General features: G+C 36.5%; 1 protein-coding gene across 2 annotated transcripts in view; it reads left to right on the forward strand.

The window, feature by feature from the left end:
* LOC143019945 (serine/threonine-protein phosphatase 2A 56 kDa regulatory subunit gamma isoform-like) overlaps positions 1-13,777 on the forward strand; it is a 105,479-nt gene extending 91,702 nt beyond the window's left edge. For both annotated transcript variants that reach the window (XR_012965866.1, XM_076175958.1), the window contains one exon: positions 11,833-13,777. Coding sequence is in view for 1 of the 2 variants with exons in the window: in XM_076175958.1 (XP_076032073.1) it covers positions 11,833-11,844 (12 nt within the window). In the remaining variant the exon portion in view is untranslated. The remainder of the gene's footprint in view (positions 1-11,832) is intronic.
* Positions 13,778-18,699: the final 4,922 nt, after the last annotated feature.

The raw sequence follows: 18,699 nt of genomic DNA on the forward strand, positions 1-18,699 counted from the left end.
GTGGGACTTTTATCTTTTTTGTTCAGACACAATCCCTCAATGGGTCCATGTCCCATGGTGAAGGTTTTGTGTTCTCTTCTGGAATGGAGATATATTTTGCATCCAACTTTTGGTTTAACAGACCCCCATTTAATGGATTTTGGAGGAAATTGACAAAATAGAATTAATACTTTTTTTAACCCTCCCCTTGCTATACAATTATGGCATATCAAGAACCCATCTTCACAGTCTTTGGTAAGTCTATCAAATTACAGTATGTTTAATGGACCAATGTTACCCAACTTTTGTCCATTAAAACAGGGAATGGATATATCCCTCCCACAGATCATTCTGTGAGAAAATTTTGGACTCTTGTCTATGTTGTATTGGTGTGGAACTGTTTGTATGTCACCAGCTGGAAGTAGAAAGTGAGGAGCAATTGTCAGTTATCTCTACATGTGGGAAAAGGTGTGAGAAAAACGGTTAAAGTTTACAGAGATCCTATACCAGTCCAGAGATAGTATCAGCCCCTCATGACTGCATCTCCTGATAGAAGTGAGGGTGTTGACGAGTTTTAAAAGTTGGCAGCTTCACTATCCATATTGGAAGACCTCCACAAGCAGGTATGTGTCATTGATCCCTCAGTTATACTAATTGAGGAGACTGACCCCATAGATTTTTATGGGACAGGGGAGGTTGTCTTATGTTAATTGTAGAATTACAAATGAAGTAGATCTTTAGAATTGCACTAGTGAGGCTGCTGTAAAAATAACCTTTGAAATATGTGGGTATTGGTGCATATGTAGGACCTTGTAATTACTTTTTTTTTTTTCTTTCTTTTTTGCTGTTTAAGTATATCATGGCAACCAATGACATATACTTGTATGTGGTGTTTCTGCAAGAGGAGCAGCAAAGCTACCGGTTTTCAAAAGCTGTCAACCTCATTTCATCAGGATATGCAGCCCTGAGAGGCTGACACATGGTTTCTGGATTGGGCCCATTATCTCTATCTTTTAATTGTATTTCTTACACTTTTTTGCACATGGAGAGATGACAACCAGCAGCTTCTCTCCCGACCACTTTCACCTGGTGGCATAGAAACAGTGCCACATTGATACAGCGCAGACTAGAGAGATATCTGTAAGAGGTTCCAAGGACCATTGTCAACTACCATGGGGTTGCAAGTTATCCATGCACTGAAACTTGAGGTAATAATTTATTGATTGATTGTCATGTCATATAATCATTATTATTATTATTATTATTTTGCCAATTCTCATATTTTTCAAAATAACTAAATTTAGAACACACTACGGAGAATTTATGAATTTCTTTTGCAGGAGAGCCATTGCTCTTGGGTAATTGGTAATAGCCATCAATCTTGCCCAAAAGTCTCTCAAGGAAGAAATATGTCATTTTCAGGTATAACTAAGATTGAGTAGTGTCAGTATAAGGTGAAGTATTAAGTGTACTTTGTGTGATGGTAACATCTGGTGCCGTTTGTTTTTGTACACAACCTTATTCTGCACTGGTACTATCTTAGTGCTGAATGGTGACCTAAATGCAAATGTACTTGTGTGGCTCTTGTTTCTCTTGAGAGGGATTTTTCCATGGGGCCAATGGATGGGGATTTTGACATAGAGAATATGGTGGTCAGTCTTGAAGAGCTTGTTTTGGGATCTAAGTGTGAATCTGTTTTTGTATGGGAGAGGGTGGTAGATATAGTGTTAATGGACTATATAGTGGTAACCAGGAGTATAGTAGGAAGAGTTAAGGATGTACATGTTCTAAGGGGAGAGAGTGGGGGAATATCAGATAATTTTTTGGTGGAAGGTAAGTTGAGAGTGGAGGATAGGTGGAGAAAGAGGAAAAGGGCAGAAGGTAGGGAGGTACTTAGAGTGAACTGTTTAGATAAGAAAGAGAAGGAAAAGGAATATAAGAAGAAGCTGAGAGAAGAGTGGTATGGAGTGAAGAAGAAATAAAAAAAGATGAAGTGAAAGCAGCTGTTAAGATGATGAGAGCAGGTAAGGCACCTGGGTTGGATGAATGTCATGCAGAATGTCTAAAAAAAAAGGAGGTACAGTGATGGTGGACTGGCTGATGAGGTTATTTAATGTTTGTATAAGAGAGGGTAGAGTGCCAGAGGACTGGAGGAGTGCCTGTACAGTTCCACTTTACAAGGGAAAAGGGGACAAGTGTGAATGTAGTAGTTTCAGAGGGGTCAGCTTGTTAAGTGTAGTTGGGAAGGCTTATGGGAGGATGTTGATTGAGAGGATTAGGAGAGGAACAGAGGGAGTAATTGGTGAGAAACAGTGTGGGTTTAGTACAGGTAGGGGTTGTGTAGATCAGATCTTTGTGGTAAGATATGTGACAAAGCTATAGGTAAAAGTAAGGATATATTTTGGGCTTTTATGGATCTGGAAAAGGCTTATGACAAGGTAGACAGGAAGGTATTGCAGATATAAGGGATAGGAGGAAAGCTGTTAAGATCAGTCAAGACTTTTTATGAGAGTAGTAGAGCAAGTGTTAGAATCCAAAATGGAAAGAGTGAATGGTTTGAGGTAAAGGTGGGACTTCGTCAGGGATGTGTTATGTCACCCTGGCTGTTCAACTTATACATAAATGGGGTGGTGCAAGAGGTGAATGCAAGGGTAGTGGTTCAGGTATTACATACATACATATACCAAAGGCTTTTTCCCCCTACATGGAGGGTAGCCAAAAAGAAAAAGGCATAGAAACCACCTCCACCTATTCCATTTCTTAAATATTCCATTCCCCTCCACCCTCCTCCCTCCCTCTTATCTTGGCACCTCCTGGATGACGGGTCATCCCTGCATCCTGTCCACTCCCCTGGGTCAGAAGCAGTGTTGCAAGACTCAGCACATCCACAGCAAGGCCACTTCATAAATTTGGCGACCCCCCCTCTCCGTTCCCCCATGCAGAAAAGGAGAAGATGGGGAGAAATCCCTTCGGTCTGCGTCTTTTTTTTTTTTTTTTTTTTTTTTTTTTTTTTTTTTTTTTCTCATACAAGAACAGGAGATTCTGATTAAAGTTTTCTTCTGTTGCCCAAAGCTTATGTATTTTACTTTCATCATCAGATCTTTGACACGCAGCAGGTATTGTGAGTATCAAAAATGAAGCCTAGAATTGTAGGCTTCTCTCCCAGTGGAAGGATTTGCCCATTTAATTTTACTATTGGATGTTTCTTTGATTTATGATTGTGTAGTGAATATTGTTACTGATGATTTCTGGGTAACGTTTCTATTGTATTATTTCTAAGCCTTGATTCTAGCTTGTCTAAATAGGCTAGGATGTTCTTGGCTGCCATTTTGTAGTTGCTATGAGAGTTCAAGTATTATGATCTGGATCTAATTTTGGGAGATTACCTGTAAAAAGCTTCACTAGTATAGGTGAGGGTATTGTTCCTTGGGAAATTCTATTGGTATCTTCCTCCTGCCACTTTCAGCTAGTGACACAAACAATCCCACACCAGTAAAACACAGAGATCTGTTAGAAGACCTGAAGACTATTGTCAGCTTCTGTTATGGCTGCAGGTTTATTCAGTGAAACTAGAGGTAACAATTATTATTATTTTTATCATTTTTGTTAATGTATTATTAATATTATTAATATTTGGGTGTGTGTATGTATGTGTGAGTGTGTGTATATATTATAAACTAGTTTAAAATCTGGACTATGTGTGGACTTTTAAACTAGCTCCTGCTTTTCAACTGATAGCATATAAGAAATTCTCATCCAGACCTGATCCCAATGCTGGATGTTCAGGAGCCAAATAAAGGGTTTATTTTCAATTCTGGGATCGTCCTGATTCTAAAAAGGTATAATATGTCTATTTAGAGCAAGTGTAGACTGAAATATGGAGCTCCAAAATGGATGGACAGAGAATTTTACAATTATTATAATAAATGTCATATATATATATATATATATATATATATATATATATATATATATATATATATATATATATATATATATATATATATATATATATATTAAGAGAAGGAAAGAAAAATGAGAGATTGGGTGATGGGAGAAAAATGAAGAAAAATTTATTATTGCAATCAAGATGGTATTCTTCAGAGAATTGTCAATGTAGACAACTCTCTGAAGAAGACCATGTTGGTTGCAGTATTAGAATAAATTGATTTGTAAATCATCTTTGTTTTTCTCCCACCACCCAATCTCACACACACACTCCTGGGGAGGAAATTGCTGATGATTATGAGTCCAATATGTGATCCAAGACCATGGTGAATCATATACACATACACTATGCTGTTGTTTTTATTCATCATTATGTTAAATCAATCTGTAATGTACAAAATTATCAGTTACTCTGATAGCTTGGTATGACAAAATTTATTTGCTCAGTTTAGTAGTTTGTTGACTTCTCATAGGATGAACATATAGAGAGTAGGACCAATAGTCTCATCACTCCATCTCCATTTTGTCACCATTTATGATCTGCATGGGAATCACTGGTAGATTTTTTTTTTTTTTTTCTACCAGGTGATATGGAGATATATAGTCACAGAAATGGAAAAGAACAGTTTCAAGGGAGGAGCATAAAAGGGGGACCTTTGTAGTACAAGATTAGCATAATTCCTTTACAAGTAGAGATTTCACTCCAATATAGACAAATGTTATATGACTCCAGTCCATAAAGGCACCTGAGAATAGTCCCTAGAGCAGTGGTTCTTAACCTGTGGGGAATTCCCCACTGGTGGGGAATGGCGGAGTTGCCAAGTGGGGAAGGACCGATCGGACAGAAGAACCACTGTCTTTTCATATGTATTTTACTTCCATGTGATAACTGTTAGTAAAAAATCTAAGATATGCAAACAAAAATTAAGGGCCGTAAAATGGCACAAAAAAGCAAAGTGTATATTTATGTACTAAACACTGCATGGGTTAAAATCGAATTTGTCAAAGACCGATGCTGTGGTGGGAAATGGAGAGTTGGCTCACTAAAAAGTGGGGAATTGGAGAAAAAAGGTTAAGAACCCCTGCCCTAGAGCATTGGCTGGATCCTGCCACACAATCACTACTGCATGACAACATGCAGTGAGTACTCCAATACAGAGAAGAGAGTTGGCTGAGAGAACCGATGACAGATTATTGGGATGGTTTGGGCACATGGAAAGAATGAATGAAGAAAATTTATCAAAAAAATTGTGGAAAGCAGTGGCTTATGATTTCTCAGCATCCATTCTGTAACATGTTTTCTCCATCTTGTCTTTCTGAAATTTCTGACATTTCCAATCTCATTACTAAGGTAACTTTTCTCAATATATGTACAAGTATCATTAGTGAAGGAGGACATTGTATCTGTACCAGGAAATAATGCTGAAAGAAGGGAAGAGAGCTACTTGAGTAGGAGAGATGATAGGAGAACAGAAATGTACAGGGTCAGGGCAGATAGCAAAAAAAGTGATATAAGAGGGAACCAATCTCTTATTACTCAACTGATTGGACCCCATTACTATGTACTTTAAATGGTAGATAACTTGACCTAACTGCTTATACCATGTCATCCATGCATAATTCAAGATAGGATTAGCCAATATCTCATCATCATCATCACCAATATGAACATACGCAAGGGAGGGTACTCTCTTGTGAAGACGACTCTGTGAGTGGGATCAGAGAAACATCCAACATGCCCATATAGCCAGAGTTGATATAACTATAACTGGCCTAGATTGAGTTTCCAGTACAGTCTTTGGTTTAATATAAAGTTGTTCCATATACAAATGTTACAAATTATTCACAATGTATTGTAGATGTAAAAAGATCCAAAGAAAAAGAACATAACATAAGAATAAAGGAGACTGCAAGAGACCATAAGGCCTACACTAGGCAGCTCCGTATCCATCACCACCTGTCATCCCCATCCATAAAGTTGTCTAATCGTTTTTTAAAACAACTGGTAGTTGTAGTACTTACTACATGGTTACTAAGTTTATTCCATTCATCGACTACCCTATTAGTAAACCAATTCTTGCCTATTTCCTTCTTAAATCTAAATTTGTCCAGTTTATACCCATTACTGCGAGTCCTGCCCTGTTGTTTTATTATGATGACCTTGTTTGCATCTACTTTGTTATAGCCTTTGATCCACATGAATGCGTCTTTCCAGAGAGTGTAAGTTTAGGTGCCTAAGCCTCTCTTCGTAAGATAAATTTCCGAGTCCATGTATCATTTTGGTCATTCTTCTCTGTACTGATTCTATTGAATTAATGTCCATTCTGTAGGACGGAGACCAAAACTGTACCGCATAGTCAAGGATGGGTCTAACTAAGAAAAAGATATTCATAATATTCCAAGAGGTGGAACTAGTAGTGTTCTCTGCATTTATTTTACAGTACAAGTGCCCTGCATTATTATGACAGATTGAGAATCCTTTATCCAAAATACTTTGGACTGGAAGTAAACAGGAATTCTGATTTTATTCTTTATTTATGTACTTTTACTTTCATTTATCTATATATCTATTTATCTGTTTCTAATGTTTATATATTATAATCAACAGTGGCTTAGGGATGGGATCCACTTGCATATAATAGTACAGGTATACACATAATTTGAGGGTAATTTTTAGTAGTTTCAAGAATACACATATACTTTGCATAAAATTTTATACGAGTTTTGATAATTTTTTGCACAGTATTGTGTATATGTATATACATTTATATACATATATATATTCCTATTAAATGCTAAAGCACAAGTGGCATCAATAATTTTAAGAGAACATTTCTCTAACTCTCTGTATTTCCTTTTCTCTTCATAATTCAAACTCTGAAGGAAATAGTAAAAGGCTTCAGAATGTTGATTCATTTTACCGACAGCTGTTTCAACCAAATGGTCATCTTCAGGGTAATACAATACATCAATACAAACATAGGTATATAAGGCCGAGTAAAAACGGCAGGGAGAGGTCACTCGTAAGGTGGGAATCTGTCTACCCTACCGAGACGGAAAGGGTAACCGGGGCAACTTCCTGATGTGGGATTGCATCCCGGAAGTCTGGACACAATCCCCATGTGGGTTTTTGTCCCGTGGTGACGGTCTGTATTTTCTATTGGAGGGGAGGACATAATCAGATGAAATCTGTACATTTAAGATAGGCTTTTGTAAAGCGATGCTCACTGCCTCAGCTATTACTAAACTTCCATAATTGTTATCATGGTGGAAGATTGTTGTATCCCTTATGAGATCTACTAGGGGCGGCTTTTTGTCGTGGGCATCGACAAAATGTTGGTGGATGGCTCCGTTGTTACGGTGAGCCTGCAGTCGTTTTCTTAAGGTCGTGAGGGTATGGCCGATGTAGCTAACATTGAGAGGCTTGCATGCCCCTTCAGAACTTTTAGATTTGTATACTACGCCGGTTTTAAGTTCCTTTGAACACTCGAGACGCTGCTGCTTTTCATATTGAGGGAGGCAACCAGGTTGGGACCGCTAAAGACTTTTAGTGAGACCTTTTTGTAGGGCTCTTGAGGTGAAACTCCTCTAGAGATAATCCTACGAAGGGTATCGGCTTCCTGTCTGTAAGCAGTGCCAAAATCTAATTTATGGTAAATCATTAGGGTTTTCTCCACATTGTCAGCAGTGGTCTTGACTTGGGTGTGAAACTCTTCCATATTCTTCCTAGTGACATCTTCTATGGTGTTACAAGAGAAGCCATTATTTGTTAACACCTGTCTAACACGTTCAAGTTCTGTATGGACAGCTTTCCATGTGCTGCAATGGGAGAAAGCCCGCCTAACATAAGCACCAACTACAGACCTCTTATAAGAGTCTGGACACTCACCCCTGGCATTTAGGCACCCCCAACATTGGTATCCCCTACTTGCAGCTGCATAATTATGGCAAAATAGGATGGTATTCTAAGATGAAATGATGTAGATAGTATCTGGTAACCCCCCTGTTGTCATGCCAGGCTAGCAGAGCAAAAAGTGAGGGAGAACCCAGCCAGTCATTTCCATGCTGCCATGAGAAGATTAATAGGTAACCCCTCTCTTCAGAAACTTGCCTAAATTTTTCACATTGGATTACCATGACACCAACAAAGGAATTAACTAAAGAAGTAGTTGCCCAAATCACAGGAGTAAAGAAAGGAGCCCATGGAACCAAAGAAATCAGTGAAATGTTGAAGGTGGCCAAGTCCACAGTCAAGAAATACACGGTGCAATATTGGGAGGGAGAAGGGCTGGAGAAACATCACAGAAACTGAGGACAGGGCATCCTAAGAAGACTTCAACAGAGATAGATTTGTCGATGGATTTGACTCTAAAGTACACTTCATGACATTCAAAGCCCTTGGAGAATTCTTCTTAGGATGTCCTGTCCTAAATTTCTGGGATGGTATCTCCAACCCTCCTCCCTCCTGAAATTGTGCCAAGTATTTCTTGACTGTAAACTTGGCCACCATCAACATTTCACTGATTTCTTTAGTTCCCTGGGCTGCCTTCTTTAGACCAATGGTTTGGGCAATTGCTTCTTTAGTTAATTCCTTTGAAGGTGCCATGGTAATGATACAACCCCTGGGAAAATAAAGAAAACCAATGTGAAAAAAAAAGCGAAGGTCCTGAAGAGAGGGGTTACATGTGCATCCTTTTCACATGGTAGCAAGGAAGCAATTGGCAAGGGTCTCCCTTGTGCTCCACTTTGCTGGCCTGGCATGATTGCAGGGGGTTACCAGATACTTTCTATGTACATAATTTAACCTGAGAAAATACCATCCTATTTTTGCCATAAGTATGCGGCCACAAGAGTCAAGGGCTGTATATTTTGGATGAGTACTGTGTATACACACACATGCACATACACATACACACCAAGGGTTTTTTCCACCCTTATAAGGGAGGTAACCAAGTCAAAATATATGCACCCACTCCCATTTATTCCACTCCCATTGACCACCCATGTTCCCTTCTCATCTTAGCTCCTCATGATCATCCCTGTCTCCCACCCACTGCCCTTCGTCAGAAGTAATGCAGCAAGAATCCATAGTAAATCCACTTTACTTTATCAGCAATCCCCACTCTATATGTATATATATATATATATATATATATATATATATATATATATATATATATATATATATGTATATATATATATATATATATATATATATATATATATAATGACCCATGATAGACAGCAAAGCTGCCTATTTGCAAAATCCGTCAACCCTTCACTTCCATCAGGAGGTGCAACTGTGAGGGACTGCCACTCTGTCTCTGGACAGGGCCCATGATATATATGTGAATATATATATATATATATATATATATATATATATATATATATATATATATATATATATATATATATATATATATATACATATATATATATATATATATATATATATATATATATATATATATATCTTCTCTCTCTCTCTGAACTTCAATTGTATTTCTTATATTTTTTCACACATGGGCAGTTGACAACCAGCAGTTGCTCTCCAATTTGTACCACTTTTAACTGGTGGCATAGAAATAGTCCCACACGGATACAACACAGACACCAGTCCAAAGTTTCTTCCTAGAGGGATCTGTGGAAGGTTCTGAGGAGTGTTACCAGCCACTGTGAAGCTACATGTTTTCTATTTAGTGAAACTGAAGGCAACAATTGATTGATTGGTTGATTACAGTAATATTGATAGATTGGTGATAAAGTTAATCAGATTTGCTTAGATTTATATTTTTAGTCAAAATTCAAGTTTCACATAATCTTTTTGTGCTTGGTATTTGTTCTGCACCAGAAAAACACAATGAGTACTGCTTTCAAAGAAAATACTGGGATAAAAGTTCCACCAAACACTACAGCTACATCAGGTATGAGAAACGTGAGGAAGAGTGTACATCATCACTGTGAGGAAGAAATTACAGTAAGCTATCAATGATGACTAATGATGCATTTTGATTAAAAGATTACAGTACACATAAGTATTTGTATACAAATAAAGCATAGAATTTTATTACACATAGAAGTTTCCATTTGTAGCAAATGTCAGCACTAGATCTTTTTTTATTTTGGATATAATATTTTAAACCTGTATTAAAGTTTTTATGTATTATCATTGAAGAGAGATTTGCATGGACAGCTTTAGTCCCAAGATTACCATTAAATAGATCCTCAATCTGTAGCTCTTTTTATTGGGAATCTCTAAAATTCAGAAGTCTTCAGCACTCAGAACAAAAATGCCCATCAGAAATGTTATAATATTGGGAAGTGCTCCTGTTTTTTTTTTTTTTTTTTTTTTTTTTTTTTTTTTTATTTTTTTTTTTTTTTTTTTTTCTAGATGAGAAAATTTTAGAGATTCTGTGTAACTGTCTGAGAATGGGTACATAGGAGGTGAGAGAGGATACCAGTGGTGGTGGTCTTTTGTGCATGAGTACTCCAATATCCAATATTGGCACTGTATTAGTAAACTCACCATTTCATTGTAGTCAATTATGTTACATGATCAGCATTTTTCTCTCAGAATGAGTAGAAAAGATAAGATTTACTCTTCACCATTCTTAGATCCCATGTATGATAACATCTGTTTTTACTAGGTTTTCTGATACTTTATCTTGATAATGCAACTAGTTTTAGATCACTTAACTAATGTTAGTGTTCACATATTGTTTTTTTGTGGACTAATACCAAATTGTTCTTTCACCCAATATACTGTAGTATTCTTCTTTTGTGCCAAACAAAAATGTATATGACTTTTTCAAATATCCAAATGATTGTCAAAGCTGTACTGGGTGGTTTTTGTCATAACACGAACCACATTCTTGGTTAAATCTTGTATGAAGTTACATGAAGTACAGTGAAACTTTTTGATGTAATACTAATTTCAATTCTTTCACCTAATCATAATTTACAGGAAAAAAGCTACTTGTAATTGTTCACTTTTATGTACCATAATAATTGTCATTAATAATTTTTCTTACAATTTTCAGTCATTGATATAAGCAATAGCAATTTAAAACATTCAGTAGAAGAAGTTCATTTAATCAGTGAAAATGCATGCAACATACTTTTCCATACAAGTTCTAGTCATCCATATAAGCAATAACAATTTCAAGCATTCAGTAGAACAAGTTCAATTAATGTAAATATGTGCGACTAACTTTCCTGGTTATTAATTTATTTGGCTTGGTATAACACACACACACACACATATATATATATATATATATATATATATATATATATATGCTAATAACACAGGTACGTGTGTTCACTTGTGCAAAGTAGACCACTTGGAAAAAAGAAAATGACAAAGCAGAGCGCTTTTGTATACTACATTTTAGTGCAAAAGCACTCTGCTTCATTAGTTGTTGTTTTTTCAAGTGGTCTACTTTGTGCATATACATATATATATTATATATACATAGATATTATATACATATATATATATATATATATATATATACATATATATATATGCAGAAAGATCACTATAAACAACACGTGATCCACAAATTTTGCTGGTAACCACTAAGGAAATCGGAAGAAAACAGTCATTCCCAAGTGCTTTCGTGTAATTCACATCTTCAGGGAATACAGTATTCCCCTGAAGATGTGAATTACACGAAAGCGCTTGGGAATTACCGTTTTCTTCGGATTTCCTTAGTGGTTACCAACAAAATAAATAAATATATATATATATATATATATATATATATATGTCAACTGTGATGCTGATAAAAAGATTTGAATATTTGCTTCTTAATACTAAATACTAGTTTCAGCATTTGTGATGAATGGAAATCTATGCTTTACATAATTATTTTCCTAATACTGATTCTTCTTTTACAGGCCTTTGCCTGAGGTTTATCAAGAGCAGGTTCCACACTGGAGGAGCAAATACAAACTGCAACCAAATATCTTGATTGGCTGAATAAAAACTGGCATGAAGTGCAAATAGACATGTGAAAAAAATACACAGCCATATGATAAGATGACAGAAGGCCACAGGTTGCACACTGTTGGGACCAACAGCCATATGCATAGCGGAACTGTGGTCACTTATCATGGTATGTTATCTAGGCCTCATAAATTCTTTCTATTAGATGGCCATAGGAAACCTTAGCATATACCACAGTTGTCGAGTGATGTGTAGATTTTGAGTGTGGCAGAGCTTCATGTGAAGATATGAACCAATTATTTTACCATTAATCTCTGTTTATGAGGAGCCTTTAGAAAAGTATGTGATATTACTGAAAATCATCTAATGAAGTTAGCTTACTGGGAATGTATTGCATATTGCCTTAAAGCATATATATTGGTCACCAGAAGTGGAGAAAATGTTTGTCATTAGTGCCACGATGAGTGACAAGTGAATTTAAGAAAACTAAACTGAGGGCATTAGTTATAGCTCATTAACCATACCAATGAAGCTTGGTATTTTTGTAATCATTGAAAATTACCTACCAGTCCCTTAAATCCTTAAAGGAAATAGATAAAAAGATAAGAATATTTCAGATCATGTTAGACTCAAAATGGACATATTATGGTTAGCTCTTGAGTTATACAAGGGTTAGGTTCCTGAACAGGTCACATGTCTCAAAATTGCAAACTTCTAACATGTTTTTCCTATAGGAAACAGTAGTAATGATGGGGGGGGGACAGTTATGTTCCTAGACTCAGGAAAAGTTTACCTATTTTAGGGATATACTACTCTATCATCATATTCATGCATGGGTAAGTCGAATAAGCAATATCAACACAATTGTTCTATTTTACACTATGTGTTGTTCACATAACATAATCAAGTTATGGACTTTTGGAAGGATATTTACTAAAGGCAAAGAACACTAATACATCCAAGAAATATTTACAAGAGTGATATTTCCCAAGTTTCTCATAAAACTGTGCAAGAGAAAGACAGAACAAAATAATGGACAACTGTAAACTAACCACTATGGTCATCCTACCAACCAAAGACGCCACCACAACTCTTTCTTTGGTGGTTGAGGCTAGTACCATGGAAGCTATATACCAAACTAACAGGACAAAATAATTTACAAAAATGAAGGACATATAGGATAAGAAGGACATCAAGGCTGATGTCTACAAGGTTTTGTATCAGGAATGTAACGAGTCTTGTATTGGTGAAATGTCATGTGACCTAAAAACATACATTTGTGAATGTAACAATGACTTTTGAAACAATACCACCATTAATGCATGTGTAATACTCCAGGATAACACCAACCACATATTGGACTAGAATAAAACTGAGTATTACTTGTTAAATTGAGAGGATAAAGAGGAAATATTTAGAAGCAGCAGTTATTCAAGGGTGAAAAAAACCATAGAACAGAATGAGGGAATGTTCAATATTGCACACTCCAGTAATTCATTTATTTGTGGTAAAAAAAGGTGTTGCAAGGCCATCAGTAACTTGTTCCGGCCGTGTGACCTTCCATGACTCGTCATCTCTTCCCTGTTCCTTCCCACTTCCCCAGTATCTCCATCACTTCTGATACTCCTAGATACTTAGAGTTTATATTCTTTTTACTTAGAAAAGCTTCACTGAGCAAAATGTACATTCAGCAAAGGCTAAATTCTCAAATGGTCTTAACTATGCTAATACTGTCAGCAGCTGCCATATTCAATGTCTGGGATGGGTAGTATATGGACTGTTGTGTCTGTGGGTTTTGAGGTCACTGCCATGAGTCACTTCATTAGCTTAAATTGTGTCAAACTAGAATATATATATATAAACAGTCAAACCACGTTGTTGTTGTTTTTTTTTTTTTTTTTAAATTGAAGAAAAAACATTGAAACCAAATCATATGAAAAATAGGGCATACAAAAACCAAGGTTTGACCATATATATGCATATATATATATATATATATATATATATATATATATCTTAGATATCCTATCATTTCAGCTAATGTAAAACTCACATAACTCAAGAGTTAACTGTTTGTGGCCTCAGAGAAATAATTATGTTCATCAATACCATAAAAAGAAAATAAATATTATAGGAAATTTATGTAAAAATATTTAGGGAAACTGCATCAGTTATTTATGAGTAAAAGGTGAAGTACTTCCTGTGTGATGTACAATGGCTCCAGAAATTATATGTAATGCGTGGTGTAAAGGATGACTTAATGAACATTATGTAACATCCTGCCACACTTATCATCTGAATAAGGTTGAAAAGCATGGTTAACTGTCACAATTGCTACTGTTAACCCTTAAATGGCAGAGGGTTTGCCTGTGTAGGATAGAATTGTCCAGTGGTAGTCATAAAATCAATCCAAGTCCATTCACCATCATTTTTGGGTTAGGCGAGATAAGTATTGACCCCTACACAGCAGAGGGGGATTTCTCCAGTGGAATAAAACTTTTCAGTGATAATCATGAAATTTATTCAGATCTGACTGCCATTATTTAAGGGTTAATTAAGATGGGTGACCCTTGGATTTCAGAGGTTTTCCAAGTAATAGCAAACCATCTTTATTTTCATCGGTGATATGTATGTCTATTACTTTAGTTGTCTCAGCAAAAAATATGAATACAATTACATCATTTCCTCACTTTATCTATTTATCTATCTCTCTCTCCCTTCCTTAAGGAGCAGCAATCAATCACTTAATCTGTTGCCTTGGATCTCTCTTACTGGACACCTTTAGGGTAGCAGAAAGGCCAAAATATGAATAAATGCCTACAAGTAACCACTCTGGAAAGATAATGTGAAGAACATATCAACTTGAAGTGTATTTACCTAAGTACATTAGTTTTTACCATGTGACATACTGGAAGTGAGTTATGCTTGTGAGGGTCATATCTCTTTTTCTTCTTTAATCAAACAGTATCAAATTCATTTATGGTTTTAAATTGGACTTGTCCTCTTCTGGGCAGTTCCATGGATTGATGCATGTGTACAGGAAACTACATTTCTTTATATCTTTCATACATACAGTATTCTTTTTATTTTTTCCAATGACCTTGTGCACTGATGGCATAATTGGAAGTGCCAGTCTTGCTTTCTTAGTCATGGGTTTGAGTCCCACACCCCTCTCCTGGCATAGGCTCCTCATCTTGTGATCCCCTCTTCTCTGTCAATTTTATCCACTTATTCCATTGATCACAATACTGCAATCAAGTTGCCATTCATCATTCTTTTAATGACAGCTCCAGTATTTAGAATATTTCTTTGGTTTGTCTGCTAAGCTGGGGACCAATGTGATTGCTGTTGTTTGTATTCTCTTAATCATGCTTATATCCTCCTATTTGTATGAGGACCAAACCACCACCACTGAATATTCTTGTCTGAGACTGATTAGGTTTTGTATGAGTATTTTCATCATCTCTCCATCCATGTAGTAAGAAGTCACTATTAGTTCAACAAGAGTCTGTATGTCTCACCCACATATATTTTGGATTACAAATGTTCAAGGTTTTCTATGAGTATTTTCATCATCTCTACATCCATCTAGTAAGAAGTCTCTTTTAGTTTAACAACAATCTGTACATCTCACCCACAACATTACATACATATATGTTGGATGACCAACACTCCCAGACCCCATCACCTCTTTTGTTCTTGTAATTGTTTTACTCCTGATTCAACAAATAAGGAGCCAGTGATGGGTGCCTGCTTGTGCAGGATGGACAGTAGAGCTGTCATTTTTCAAAACTTGTCACCCTTTGACCTCCATCAGGAGGTGCAGCCCTGAGGGACTGACACTCATGGCCATACTTTAAAAGACTTTCGCCAGTAGTAGAAAGCAACTTCTATAGTTACAAATTGTTTTTTAACAGGTTTTCTAAGTATGTTTATATTGCTTACTGGCTTATCCACCAAATTTACCGGTAATTTTCATAATTATATCTAATAATAACATTCTAATTCCTAATAGCAGAGTGTATGCCAAGGCTGGTGAAATTGTTCAAAAGTACAGCACTCATTCTTCAGATTGAGCCTAGGATTTCTCTCTTTTAACCTCAACCATATTTCTTATACTGTTTCACATAAAAAGAACTGACAACTGGTGACTGCTCCCCCTACCCTTACCACATTCAGCCAATGATATGGAAACAATTTCACAATAACCTAACGTAGACAACAGTCCAAATTTTCTTACCAGAGAGTTCAATGGAAGGTGCCTAAGGCCAGCCACTGTGGAGATGCAAGTTTTCCACTTTAGTGAAACTTGAAGCAACAGTTACTAATTACACGTGGAACACAGACAGCCAGTGACTGCTCCTGTATTCCTAATACTTTCAGTTGGTGACTTAGAAAGTTCCACAGCAATACAACATAGACAACAGACCAAAGTTTCTTCCCAGAGAGATCTGTGGGAAGACCCAAGGACTGTTGCCAGCCATTGTAGGGTTGTGGGTTTTCCACTCAGTGAAACTCAAGGTAACAACTAAGTTTATAGTTGAGTGAATGATTTATGGTCTTTTTATACTTTTGTCCATTTTCAATATAAATATATATAATATATATATATATATATATATATATATATATATATTAGTAATTTGTGAGGTCCTTGTCAAAGGCTTTCTCAAGATTTAAATACACAGAGTTGACCCAGCCCCCTCTCTCTTTTAGCACATCACCTAGTCTTGAATAAAAGTTTTTTTTTTTTTTTTTTTTAAGGAACAAAATTTTCTGTCAGAATTTTCATCTTTTAATTCCCAGTCACACATACACAATTCAAGTGAGTTTGTTTGATTGGAAATGACTTAGGGTACAATCTTTTATTTTTCAAATCTCCAAAAGTCATATATTGAAAAGCTGATTGACAAAATTAAAGTAATACAAATATTAGACACATTGAATTGTCCTTAGGGAAGTCTAGATTACAGTAAGCACAGGCGCCCTCCATATTTTCAAATTCACAATATTTGATGAGAATTGTGAATGTGTGCCAAGGAACCTTTCACAATCCTCTCACACAATTGAGCTATCATACTGGTCAAGGACACTGGTCCATAATTTGGATGATTTTCCTACACACTGAGTTAGTACCACATCATCCCTCATCCAATCCTTAGGCACTATCCCTTCTTCAAATGAACACAATACCAGGTCATGAATATAGTCTACCATTTGTTCTCTGCATTCCTTATGTATTTTGTTTAAGATCTTGTCAGGCCCTGAAAATTTCTTCACAAATAAAGTTTCCAATAATTTGTATATTTCCTTCACTTCCACCTATGCCTTTTAACCCAATAGTTCTGTTTTCACCACTCTTTTCTGCAAACTCATTTTCCTTAGTGAAAACTTGGAACTTTTATTAATTTTCACCTTCAATTTTCCTTTTGCTTCTGAGCCAGGGCAGTAGGTGAGATGCAGGGATGACCCATCATTCAGGAGGAGCCAAGAAAAGAGGGAGGGAGGGGTGGTGAATGGGAGTGGAGTATGTGAGAATGAAATGGGTGGGAGTGGATTAGGTATATGACCAGCACTCCCAGATTTCTCTCTTCTTTTACTTTTGTACATACATATATGGGGAGGGAGGTCACCAAATTAATGAAGGGGCCTTGCTGTGGATGTGCTGTGTCTTGCGACACTGCTTCTGACCCAGGGCAGTGGACAGGATGCAGGGATGACCTGTGGAGTGGAATATGTAGGGGATGGAATGGGTGATGCCTTTTTCCTTTTGGCTAACCCCCCCCTGGTGAGGGGGGAAAAAGCCTTTGGTATATGTATGTATGTATATATACAGACATATACCAAGGGCTTTTTTCCCCCTTATAAGAGAGGTAGTCAAAAAACAAAGGTATAAAAAACACTCCCACCCATTCTATGCCCACCTCCAATACTTTGCCTTTTTTCTTAAGTCTATTTCCAAATTTGACTCCACATGTCTTGTAATAACTTAAAGCTTCCTTCATCCTCCACTCTTCTCATGATCTTTATTATCTGCAAAAATATTTGACCAATATATTTGCAAATGATGCCAAGATCATGAGAATAGTAGTAAAGAATGACACTCACAAATTGCTATGGGAAGCTATAGACTAGACAAGATTTCTTTTTATTAAAGTTATGTGTGTAAATTATATTTTATACAGAAAATGGGAACATTTTGGAAATTGTTAGAAACATGGGTCCATCTTGGAATTGTACAGTGAAAAATGAAAGTTGTTTAAGCAAAGGAGGAAAGGGACCAGGGAATCTTGGTTATGAACCTAGGTCTCTTGCAAAGGACCTACAGCTCCTAGGCTCCTAGATAACTAGCAATGGCTAGCAGATTGGTCTACAAGTCACTCAAGGAAAAAATATGGTGTTGTCTGGGTAGGGCTAAAGTAGGAGACAGACAGACAGACAAACACAGGCAATCATCAAGATTGTGGGAGAGATGTACAGACTGCTGCAGAAGATTCAAGTGGCTTTTCACTATATGGATAAAGAGGTAATGAAAAAACTCGTAGAAATCCTAATCCATCCAAGACTATAGTATATATCAGTGGTATGGTCTCCACACAAAGTTGAAGCAGATTGTGAGAACACAACAGCCAGCAACCAAACTGGTTTCCACCCTGGCAGATAAACCATATGAGGCGAGACAAAAGCTTTGGATGTGCCAATGTTGAAAGACTGAAGAGGAAATGGTGATATGAATAATATTCAAGTCACTACATTGACAGAAGAGATCTCTTGTTTAGGGATGGGAGGGTTTTAAGACTATACGAGAACAAGTTGAG

The sequence above is a fragment of the Oratosquilla oratoria genome, chromosome 38 (assembly GCF_046742065.1).
Source record: "Oratosquilla oratoria isolate Oo_2021 chromosome 38, ASM4674206v1, whole genome shotgun sequence".
Lineage (NCBI taxonomy): Eukaryota > Metazoa > Arthropoda > Malacostraca > Stomatopoda > Squillidae > Oratosquilla > Oratosquilla oratoria.